Source organism: Colius striatus, chromosome 1, assembly GCF_028858725.1.
Source record: "Colius striatus isolate bColStr4 chromosome 1, bColStr4.1.hap1, whole genome shotgun sequence".
NCBI lineage: Eukaryota > Metazoa > Chordata > Aves > Coliiformes > Coliidae > Colius > Colius striatus.
The window spans coordinates 200,645,135-200,657,997 of NC_084759.1; the positions used below are offsets into that span (position 1 = coordinate 200,645,135).

Below are 12,863 nucleotides of genomic sequence, written 5' to 3' on the forward strand. Positions count from 1 at the left end.
CCACAGGGGTTGGACTCATTCTTTAAGAGATCCCTTCCAACCCAAACTCTTCTGTGACTCTACAATTCCTGAGCTTTGGCAGTAGGGACACTGTTGATGTTTAGCATCATGCCTCCAGCCCCTCCTGAAGTCTGTGTTCCAGTGCTGCAGTTTATCTCCCAGTCTCTGCAATGCCCATCAACCTTTTCTGACATATATTGACAATGACTTCCTCCTGTGTATTGCTCATACCAGGCTACACACATTTTAGCTTAAGATATCGCTTCATTCTCTCTCCTGCCTCTTACAGTTCCTGTTCCAATGAATAATTCATTTACATCAATGAAGTGTAACAGTCTGTCAGGACACAGTTTCATGGCAGAAGCTAAGACAGAAACCAAAATTCCAAGCCCCTTCTCCATCTGGATTTGAGCCCTCAAGACTAGAAACAATATTGTTTTCTTTCTCTTGACTAGAAATGCTGTTTAGGAGTCACAAATCTCTGCTGAAAGCTTATGTGTAACTAACATGCTTCTGGGAGGATAGCTTATGAGAAGTCAGCATTTTTCACTGGCTAAAACAACCTTTCCCTACAACTTGCCAAAATACATCATTGGAAGAAGCCTGGTCAGCTATTAAGAGGATCTTAGAACAGTCAAAACATTCTTACTACCCAGGAAGTATATTCCTACAATAGTTTGCATACAGAAATACAGCAGGTGGACCCACCTCCCAAAAAAAACCAACCCAAACCAACCCACTCTTACTGCAGTGCCAATGTCTTTATTACTATAAAAATCTGTAACCACACATCACTGCTTAAGGACCTCTGAGAAAGCTTCAGGTCTGCACAAAATAGCCCAGTTCTAGCAACAAGTCTTACTTTAATCCTGTATCATTTCAGGATGACCACAAGTTGGAGACTTTCTCTTTACAGAGGTCATAAAAATCAGAGACACTGTTAATTCAACATCCAGGCAAACATTTAAGAGAGATTCATTAAGCCTCTGAAGATCAGCATTACCCAGTATCCATCATGAATCAAAAGCACTATGGACTGTTTCTGTGTAACACTTTAAGGCCCATCTTCTTCTAGCTAAAGAGACATATTTTAGTTCAATATTATTTCTTTAAATGATAGACTGGCTATCCAAACACATCCTGAGCTGAGTAATCCTGGCCTCCAAGGCTACAAATATTTGCCTGTTTATACTCACTGACAGATACCTCATGGTCTTCTACAGCTACTTGAGAGATCTGGTACAATTTGTAAGAGCTAAACTAATTCAGGTGTACACAAAGGTACCAGAAGTAGTTTTAGACAGGTTTATGCCATGCTATTGCCCATCTCCACATTACCACTGAGCTATTTTGGAATCCTTTCATCTGGAAACACTCTCCCGAAAGCCTGAAGCCATGATACTTTAGTCTAATGGTCTATGTTGCTGAAATGGGCATCTGAACATCTCACCGGGGACCTTTTTTTCTGGTCAGCACTGCATTCTGGACACACAAACAGGTGAGTGCTTTTCAGCTGGGATCTTTACACACCACACACTGTCACCAGAATCCAACAAGTGGTATTCATTTCACTGAGACTCACAGCTGGTTATTATTCTCCTACTTTCAGGAGTTTCTTAGAGATGCTTATTCTCTTATTCTAATACTTAGTCTTTGCTTATTCTAATCTCAGCATTCACCCAAATACTACATTGGTGGGTCAGGAAAGAAATGGACAAAAAGAAAAGTCAAAGGAATACAAAGAGAATGGACAGTCTGCAGTCCAGAAGTATAAAAACATTATTTCAAATCCCAAACTAAGCCAGTACAAGTTAATAACTTATGAGGTAGAATCCTGCCCCACAACACTACTCATCTGGGAGATAAAATATCATATGCAGGGGCTGTGAATGAAGACGTCTCTTTGGTGCTCCTGGCAGAGTTGCAGACCCAGAACTGAACTTGAGCCATTAGACACACCCAGACTTCTTAAAGAGTTTGGCAAGCACCTGATGTGTATGAAGGGACTGCATGTTACCTCCCTCTAAAACTTCTGATGTTTGTCATCTAGGTGAGATTACAAATATCTTCATATAATATTTTAAGCATATAACTAAGAACATAGACATTATCCCTTACTCAGCAAATGTTGATCGTTTCATTGCATCACATGAACAAGGACCTGAACAACTGGAATCCTGTATTTTCAAATTTCTGTGTGATGGCTAGAGGCAGAAACTGCCTTTATTAGGACCTGAAACAGAATCAGAACAGTGTCATATACTATTCAGTTTAAAACTGATCTGAAGCATTTTTAACATATCAACATCAGTTTCTTCACCTCCTCAAGAGGAAGATGTGTGTTAATTATCCTCACAGATCAAAAAGTCATATGGGATAAAAATTCTGAGATGAAAGATTTCTCTTATAAAACAGACAAAATACATTCAACATCTGTTTACCTGAAGTTGGAGAAAGAAGCAAAGTCAATACCAAGTCTGTATTTAAATGACAAAGATATGATATTTTGGGGAATGCAATTACATAGAAGAGATTTAGAGAGGGGATTCATTCTGTATTGGGAACACGGGATCTCAGCCCAGAGGAAGTAGCAAAAGCTCCTGCAAGTCTGAAATAAAGTTAGTTATCAGTGTTAGATAGCTTGGCTGAGCAGCTCATTAATTCAGATTGATTGTGTTAGCAAGTCATAGTAGAGAAAGCCAAACTTTTAGTTCATTTATCACTAGAATCTAATTAAAAAGAGAAGTCTTTGAGTATAAACCAGCTGTTGAAACTGATGAGGGACAGAGAGCACTGGGCAAAAGACAGGAACAGCAAAGCCTGTAATTATGGTGGCCTTTTAACTAAAGGATCAGCACAGGTTGGCAACAGGCAAAGCCATTCAGGAAGCCAGGTGCTGCTGTCTGATTCCACTGTGAGTTGTCTTAGAAGAACTGAACTATAAATACAGAGCACACACAGAACACTGCACTTGCAAACATATGGAAGCTGAGAGCAAGTCTGAGCTCTGCACTGATTATGGTCAGTTCACTTGGGGATGCTATTTTCAGGAAAAATAATAACTTCAAGAAGCAAAGGAATGTTAGAAGGCAACTGCCCCAGGCTTCTCACCTAAAGGGACACTCTGGAGTGCAAATGGTCCCGTCAAACTGGTCCCAATATCACATATGTCCTGGTGACTATCCAGCACAGAAAGTTGTGATAATGATAAATTAATCAGTGAAGCCCACAAAAAAAAACCCAAAACAAAAAGTGCAGGAAACTATCTTACAGCTTTAAACTAAGACTTGGTATTCTTTAAAGACAGTAATCTGTAATTCAGAAGCATTTGCATGAATCTGCTGGAAATTCCAGGGCGTTAGCTGTGTAAAGGAAGTGTGGTTAGGTCACCACAATGCTTTAAGTTATGGTTAGAAACTTTAAAAGGAAAAGGAAAGCTTTGTTGATATTTTACATTTTGAAGTTCCTATCTTATTTAGAGATACTTATATTTAAATAATCCCCCTGATAAGGGTAAGAAAAACTCATCCAAAATCCTGTAGTACAGTAAGATTATGTACAGTCCACCTCTGAGGTAATGATCATCTAATTTGTGTCCAAAATCTATTGAGAAGAAGATTCCATTGCTTCATGGGGAGGGCAGATCTTTCAGACTCCAGGAGTTTGAATCGGTGATGTTTCATTGATGTATTTGGTAGAAGTGGATTCTTAACCCGCATAATCTTTAACTAGGAAAAGTATCCATTCAAAACTGCAGCTAAATAAAGACAGCAAATAATAACATCTAAGATCAGATTTAACAGTGAAGAACAGATTGTAACTGTGCACCATATCAATTTGACAGCAAAAGTAAGGCAAAGAAACACGAACAGCTTTATATACACGAAGTATCACATATGGATCTGAAACAGAAAGCAGCTTCCAGGGGCTACGAACACCTCCAAACAGCCTTTCAACAGGAATTGTGCACACTTGTGCACACTGTTAGCAAATTACTGATGCCATGTAAACACCTACATCCAAAAACTACTTGGTTCTTTGTCTGAAACTGTCCTCTCCATCTCCAAAATAACAGCAATCACTAACAAGAACTTGTTTCCCCAGAATACAGTTTTACAAGCCAGGAAAGTAATCATTTTCTTAAGAAACCCAAAGATGTGATAGAAAAGACTGAGTCCATATAAAACATTACAGGTTGGCATTGTTTCACTATTTGTATTCAAGCCACAGATGATGTCCAATACGTAATCATGTTAAAAAAGAAGCTTCATGAAAGCTTTGCTATGAAAATAAAATGAAACTTAGTGAAGTTTAAGGAATTTTACAGCTTTAGCAACTGTGAGGAATATTACTTTACTTGAAATGCTTTCAGAACTTCCAATTCCTGAAACATACAATTTTCAAAGCTTTAGTCTCCTACAGCTATAGCTGTTCTCTGAAATGAAGTATCAACCCTCACAATAAAGAAATAAAAGATCCCTTCTTCACTCTCTTTCCTCTTTTCTTTGATGATGAGTGCTCCCAAAAGTCAATTTGCAATTTTAAAAGGCTACTCCAGAAAAGAAAATGTACATTCCTGCCTTTCCTTGTGACTACACTATATTTTAAGCAAGACTGCCTAAATTCAGAGAATGCTGGATGGGGTTTTTTAACTGCACAAGCATTAAAGTTGTCAGATCTATCACTGCAGAGTCCCGGTGGCACACTTCCATGGCATCGGTCTTCACATTATGAGAGGGGAAAGCAGCCGTTTAGTTGCACTCAGACTATTGCTTGCTTGCACCATGGTGTAATTGTATTTAACCTGGAATCCAGTGAGAACTCACCCTGACCTTTCATGTTTCCCTGAAAAAGCTCTTCTGTACTTTGATAGAAACCAACAGATGCACAGGATGAACAGCTCTCCAGTTCTTTCACTCACTAGAAAAAGCAGGTTTTCTTTAAATCAATAGCTTAATAGTTATGCTAAACAGTTTTTTGCCACATTCCTGGGTTGTAATTCAATGTAATCCATCTTGATACCTCAGTCATCATCTTGTTGGTTTCTTTTCTGTCAAGAAAAGGAAAGTTCATAATGTCAGGACACAGCTGAAGCAAGAGCACTAATAAATCATGAGCAGTGTTTCCAGGTACAATGGGTATTAGACAAGGACTGCATTTCCATTTTTTGAATGGTTAGAGAGAATGTTTCCAGCAAATGGAACAGAGCAATATCAACCCTCTCCCCCACCCCAAACTATGGAATTTTCAGTAAAGAATTAGATCTGCCTGGTATGTTAACCAACAGAATAAACAAGAACCAGAAAACATGATGGCAGTGCCAGAAGTCAGTGCAAAATGAAGGCAACCTGCCTTCCATTCCCTAGCTTATGAATCATAGAATCATAGAATGGTAGGGGTTGGAAAGGACTTTTAGAGATCATCTAGTCCAACCCCCCCGCAGAAGCAGGTTCACCTAGATCAGGTTGCACAGGAACATGTCCAGGTGGGTCTTGAAGACCTCCAAGAAACAAAGATGTAATGTTTTCATGTCACTGTTCAAAGGAACAGAAACATTGTATTGAAAAGGGAACAAGTGTTTAAGGTTTTTTCTTAATACACCTGTCCTCTAACTTTTTAATAAGTTTGTGAAAGCATTAGCTTCCACCATTCAAAAAATACATTTCCACCGATCCTGTATTTGTATTTATGTTTCAATAAGAAAGAAAATGGTTAGGGCTTTCAGCAACATTTGTCAAACTACATTCACTGCTTCCCATAAAGATAAAATTAAGTGAAGTGAGATCAGTATGAAAGCTTGTCCTTCATCACTTAAAAACATCCAATCCTAGCCCAATACATCAAATGATGCCTTGGATGCGTTACTTTCACTGTAATTATGTAACCTATGTTAATCACAAAGGCACAATTCCAGGCATTTGGGTGTTTTCACTACTACTTACCAGTTTGAGAAAGTCAATTAATTTGTGAACATCCTCTCCTGTAGAAAGGTCCACAAAATCTTTGGGCAGTCGGTAACTCAGGTACGGACTTGGCTGGACAGTAACTTCGCTGTTAGTGCAACGGAAAACTGGACAATCCTTTGGAGAAGATATTGGGTAAGACAAGAACAGTGCAGGTGAATAAAGCCAGTAATGTTTCTTGAACTCCTCTGTGAGATCATCTGAGTCACTCTGCCAATGAGTTTATTTAGCAGTCAGACAACTAGCCCTTGTGCTTTTTAAAAGTTGTAGGTTTCTAATTAAAAACTCTGCCTGCTCAAAAGTTAAAATGTTAATAACAGTAACACAAAGGCATTTATGTGGATAAATAAAATCCTTATGATAGAATCCTTAAACTTGTCTTCACAAGTTCCTTGTTTAAAGCCATGTTTGCAACTACACCCTTACTGAAGCTATAATCTAAGCTTTCCAACCAATTCACTCACTGAAGGAAAAAACAGCTTTATAAAATAGTCAAAAACATCTCTAAATGCTCAATTATAACAACAGGTTTGGGGTAACAGTATAATTTTCATTTCAATGCATTCACATGCAACATAATTGCCCACTGTATGGCAAAAAAAGTAGCTTCATTTTTAAGATAGAAGTTGAGTAACTTGACACAAGATCCTGTGATGGGATGTAAGCTGAAGCATGAAGACAAGTAATTCTACTTTTCACCCAGGCTTACACCAGATAAAATGGAGTAAAAAGTGCCTGGCACTGAGAAAAAGAAATCCTCAAAACAAAATTCAGGTGTCCCATGGACAGCTCAAGAATTGGGAGTGGGTTTTAAGACAGGAGGCAAAGGTTTTAGCAGGAAGGCTCACTGGATAGGTTTTCATCCAGCAGCAGCCATGTGGTGATACCAAGAGGCAATGGCATGAAGGACAGCCTGCACCTGAAGGACAGCCTGCACCGTGGTGCATTTCCCTTTCCACATTTTATAGAAATGGCAAGGGAACTAAAGCAAAGCTCAAACACGCTAAAAATAGCTCAATAACACACGTCATTTCAGTTACCTCTAACATAGACTAACAGCTAGGAAGTAAAGAGAAGCCCACGCTATCTGACAAGCCATCTCACCTCAGACAACTGCCAGGTGTTTCCCTAGATCAAGTAACAGGCTACTTTAACCCTTCTATCCCTCTGCCCAAGGACTCATTAAGATGTGAGGACTGTCTCAAGCATGCAGGGAGAAAAAAGCTGGAGTAATGGGAAGGGATTGGTTTTTATGGAGGCAATGCAGCTCAGAAGAGGGATAGACAAGCCTGGCTTTGCAAGTCTAGGGAGTTCAAGTGGAGGACAAGGCTCCCCTGAGGGTTTATGATATGAGGATGAGACAGAAATTAAGCTTCTTTTTGCCTCTCCTCAAACAAAAAGCTGGAGCTCTGGGAAACTGTACAACAGGTAAAGTTGTACTTTGCTCTGAGTAAGTGATTACACAGAAGAGTAACAGATTTTGAGAGAAACTGAACTCATCCACACACATTTTTTACAATGAGCGTGGATGAGGCCCTGGCACAGGTTGCCCAGAGAGGTTGTGGCTGCCCCATCCTTGGTGTCCCTGTAAATGGCAGGAGGGTTGGACTAGATATCTCTAAGGTCCTTTCTAACCTTTCTATGATTCTATGAAAACTATATAAAAGCAAGTTTCAGGGCATCTTCTCCGCAATGGGGTGAAAACTGCAATATGGGCTTGTACTGTTTGAACTAAAAATTCCCTTGCAGGCATCTGAAACTAGTACGTGAACTAAATAGGGTAGCTTCTACTTACAAAGCTTTTATGTTTCATTACTTAAGGGATTTCATTGACTTCAATGGGATTTGCATCATAATTTAATTATAAGAAAGAAAGGGGGAAAAAAAAGGCCATAAGGCCTGTTGGATTTGTTAGCCAGCCTCCCTGACCACAGGGCTGTACCTGTTCTGTTGCTTCCCCTTCACCCTGGTCTCCTTTCAAGTTCTTCCCAGAGGTCAGTTCTTCCCACGTAAACAGCAGGGAGTCTGTTACTTCACCAAATGGGTTAAAATCTATTAACCAAATCTTACCCTGCAACAGAACAACAGAAGATTTAAAATAAGGCATAGAACTTGTAAAAGACAATCAAAAAAATCAGAATACACATATACTGCTGTAGTATGCTTAGTCTTTAGATAAAAAGGTGTCAAAATTGAAATCATATGGTTTTAAGCACTAAATCTAAAGCTATTTCATTAGAGGCAGTTTTAAAACACAGAAAGCTATGACTTAGTAATTCTTATATTAATTTTTTTTTAACAGAAGATCAGACAGAGCTTCAGCAAATTGAAATCAGTTCTATGCAAGGTGCTTTCAGGCGAGACCACACAAGTTCTGCCTAATCCCCAAAGTCCTCCAAGATCCCCAGACACCAAGAAGAAGGAAAGGGGGAAAAAAAGTCAAACCACCATACTAAAACCCAAACAAGACACCAAAAAGGGATTCTGCTTTCCATTAAAAGCCACCTCAGCACTGCTGCATGCTCAGTAGTCTATGGAATTGCTGTTCTTGGGTCTCAGAAAGGGCTCTAAAAATACAGAGCAGAGTCTGCAAACTGCTAGTGGAAATCATGAAAGCAGAAAGAAATGGCACAGATACAGATAAAGAAAGATTAAAGGTATTTTTAATATAGCCTTTACTTAATATAGCCTTTACTAGTAGTCCAGTTTCTTCTGCCTCATCTTTAATATGTTTGTGCTCCAAAAGGTTCTGGTAGTATGAAAAACAGCATTATTTTACAACTGAAAAATGAAAGCAGAGAGAGACTAACATAGAATCATAGAATGTTAGGGGTTGGAAGGGATCTTTAGAGATCATCTAGTCCAATCCCCCTGCAGAAGCAGGTCAACCTAGATCAGGTCACACCTGACCCAACCTCCTGACACCCACCCTTTAGATATTTATAAATGTTAATAAGATCTCTCCTCAGTCTCCTCTTCTCCAGACTAAACAGCCCCAGTAAAGCTAATACAGTAAAGCTGACATAGTAGAGCTAACAGAAGTCTGCAGGGGGGCAAGAAATAGCTTGCATTCCCTGAGTCATCTCAAGACACGGCCCTGAGCACAAGACCATCTCTTCTTACCCAAGAAAGTGTCACCTAGTCTAATAAAGTAAAATTAAGGATAGATCATAATGAAATGTGACTACAATTGCTAATAAGAATTTGCAAAATGAATATTGCATCTGGAAGAAAGTAGATTTATCAAATATGGAACCAAAAAGGTTGCTGTAATATAGGCAGGACTGAAGGGTTTTATTGTGTTTAATAAATATAACCGGAATTGGAAGCCAAATCTGAAGACTGTGTAGCTGCTACATGCTTACTTTGCTTTCTCTTTCTTTCCTTCACTCCTGAAGGATCTTGTGCCTTTAAAAGATCCTCCCTATCTTGATACAAACAGCAAATATCTTCAATGATTTACACTACAGCCATCTAACTTACAAAGATGCTTTTGAAGCCTTCAGTCACAGAGTAACATGGAGACTTCCTCTCTCACCCCCACTCCCTAAGCCACCTTCACAGGCACTAATGTGCAGTAGGAGCACTGAAACCAGTGCAAAAGAGAAGGAGGCTGCTCCGCTATCATCCGCAGCCAGTTACTAGTGCAGGAGGGAGGAGTCCCAGTACAGATGAAACCATCTTTTGCATGCTTGGAAGCTGGGACTGAGCCAGCACCCCAAGTGTGTGGTTGTGCCCTGGCTTTCACAGGTCTCTCTCTGGGGGCAGAGCTGCAGTGTACAGCTCTCATTGAGCACAGCTGAAGCAGCCAACTCACTGCACCGCAATAGCGGCACCGAAACTAGACAGCTCCAGGAAGAACTGAGACTTGCAGGAACACAAACCAGACTGGTTTCTGACTTACTTCAGAAGGGTGAAGATGCACAAATGTGTATGGCTAAGTTGCAATATTTCTGCACTAATACTGACACCATCAGTGCAGGGAGCAAACAGGGGCAAGCTCTGCTATCATTTCTCATCTCTGTTCCTCTTACAAAAGGCAGTCACAAATTCTCATTATAAGTGACGTTTTACCTTTGCTAATGGGGACATCTTGTTAGCTCCAAGGCAGCTGGAGGAATCTGTAATTTTAGATTCATTTTATCACACTAGAAAAACAAGTTAATGAACCGATTTAATCACAGACAAAAGCAACGGCTGGCAAAGTCTGTTCAGCTCCGAGAATTTTTCCTTGCATGGGAAATGTTTACACTTAATAGAGGACTTTCCTATGAGAGGCTTTCACAGACATTCCTCCTCACTCCAAATACATGAAACTCAACTTTTTCATAGGAACTCAAGATCATTTCTCTGTAGAAGAAACATATCCTGGAAAAAAGACCTGAAAATGAGTTTTGAGACTGCTGAGAGTCACCTGTTTTTCAGATGCACCCAGTAGTATCTCTGCCACCCTGCAGACAGCAGTACACCATCTACAAACCCAGCTGTTTCCTTGAGATGCTCTTAAATCTGCACTGAGCTTTGGTAGCTGCAAGTTGATGAGAAGTGGCAAAACAAACTAAATATCCCTTTTCAGAGCTCATTTAAGGGAGTGTATATAAGTCTGGGTCAGTAACCTGACTGTGTTTTCTTAAGATTAAATGCTCTGTCAAGTCTTAAATGCAACATCATTATTTATATGTAGTTAAGGATGACTTGTACCTTGCATCTAAAAAGGGGTAGTAAAGCTCTTTATCTGCCATATTCTGGTGTTAGTAATCTTAGTCATATGAGAGCACAGAAATACACAAGCCAGGAAAGCAAAGTTGTGCATATCTGGAGGGGAAAAAAAAAGCCAATTGTATTACATAAGCAATAACCAATAGATTTACCACTTCGTATCAGCTTCATGTTTTGTTTTACTGAAGCATTCAGCAACGTGCAGCTGAAAGGAAGTGCTTATACAAACACTGTTTAAAGGAAGTTAAAGGATAGATAAAATACAAAGTGAACTGTTACATCTCTGCCTCCAGCTGCACCTTCACACCCAGTGACTGTGCTCACACGGCAGAGACACAAACCTTAACAGGAGCAGCTGGGAGCTAGCAGTGACTACATTTGTCTTACCACAGGGACTTGTCCTGAACACTGTTACAAGTTGTTAAAGGCAAAGAACAACAGCAAAGCTGATGCTCAGGCTCATTGCCATTGCACAACAACTGTAAGCTACTGGCAGAAAGAAAAAAATGGATCCAAATGAAAACAGGCTATCAGTCCTGCAACATAACCTCTTCTGGAGTAGGTCTCCAGATCATCCAGCTTGGAGGACTGTATGGCAGTGTTTCTTCCTTAAAAGATGACTTGTCTGCAAAGTCAGACACTGGCTCAGATGAGCTTGGTGAAGAGTGTGACAGGAAAGGCAGACACATAAAAACTTGTTCTCACTGTTCATCACAGACTCTCTTCCACTCCTTCCTCCTCAGGGGGAGGGCTCCTCACACTCTTCCCCTGCTACAGTGTGGGGCCTCTCCCACGGGAGACAGTCCTCCATGAACTTCTCCAACATGGGTCCTTCCCACAGGATACAGTTCTTCACCAACTACTCCATGTGGGTCCCTTCCACGAGGTGCAGTCCCTCAGGAACAGACTGTTCAGTGTGGGTCACCCATGGAGTCACGAGCCCTGACAGCAAACCTGCTCTGGCATGAGCTCCTCTGTCCATGGGTCCTGCCAGGAACTGCTTCAGCAAGGGCTTCCCATGGGGTCACAGTATCTTTTGGGCATCCACCTGCTCCAGTGTGGGTTCCTTCCCAAGCTGCTGGTAGATCTCTGCTCCACTGTGGCCTCCATGTCTGCAGGGGCACGGCCTCACCACGCGCTGCAGGGGGAATCTGTGCTCCAGGGCTCGAGCACCTCCTCCTCTTCTCCTTTGATGCAGACTTTGGTGTCTGCAGTTGCTTCTTTCACATATTCCCACTCCCCTCTCCATCTGCAATTGCTGGCATTGCAGTTTTCCCCCACTTTTCTGTTCTCCCAGAGATGCTGCCACAGTCACTGATGGGCTCAGCCTTGGCCAGCAGCGGGTCTGTCTTGGAGCTGTGTGGCACAGGCTCTGTCAGACATGGGGGAAGTTTCTGGCAGCTTCTCACAGAAGCCACCCCTGTAGCCCCCCCACTAGCAAAACCTTGCCACACAAACCCACTACAGTAGGTGAGGTTGCTGTGCAACCAGCATGATGAGGAGCACGGGTTCTGGAAATTAATCCCACTCAGCAACACTCAGTACTCTTTTACTGCCTGTAACTCACATACAAAGGGAGCAATGAATAATACAGTTGTCAACCACAAGAGTATGTGTGAAGGGAGGAGGATCTGACACACAGAATCACACAAAAGGGCTATCTGGCAGTTTACAAGACCTAAGGGTAGAAGGCACTGAGATATATCTACAAACAGATACATTTTATCTTGACATATGAAGAAACACTGCTCATTTGTGATCCTGCAGGTTGAAAGCTTTCACTGAAATAATCTTTGTGCCTCAGCTGTGAGTGAGGCAGAGTACCTAACAGCAGAATATGGTTCAATGCTGAAGTGCTGCTCCTCATTTTGCCTGATCGTATCCTCAAGTCTGACAATCTGAGTCTGGGCTGGTAATTTTCATTACCCTTCAGCGTGGCTGATTTTAGCCCATAGCCTGATTTTAGGTACCTATGAAGTTATGCTGGCCCTCAGTTCAAGAAGGATGGGTTGCTGCTGGAGAGAGTTCAGTACAGGGCCACAAAGATGATGGAGTGGAACATCTCCCTTATGATGAAAGGCTGAGGGAGCTGGGGCTCTTCAGCTCGGAGGAGACTGAGGGGTGACCTCATTCATGTTTACAAATATGTGAAGGGCAAGTGTCAGGAGGATGGAGCCAGGC

General features: G+C 41.1%; 1 protein-coding gene across 1 annotated transcript in view; it reads right to left on the reverse strand.

Moving 5' to 3' along the window:
• Nucleotides 1-3,662: 3,662 nt before the first annotated feature.
• CDC123 (cell division cycle 123) overlaps nucleotides 3,663-12,863 on the reverse strand; it is a 36,294-nt gene continuing 27,093 nt past the window's right edge. The window contains exons 11-13 of the mRNA XM_062020002.1: nucleotides 7,906-8,034; nucleotides 5,943-6,080; nucleotides 3,663-5,050 (exon numbers count right to left, since the gene is read on the reverse strand). Of these exons, the coding sequence (XP_061875986.1) occupies nucleotides 5,024-5,050; nucleotides 5,943-6,080; nucleotides 7,906-8,034 (294 nt within the window). The 3' untranslated portion in view covers nucleotides 3,663-5,023. The remainder of the gene's footprint in view (nucleotides 5,051-5,942; nucleotides 6,081-7,905; nucleotides 8,035-12,863) is intronic.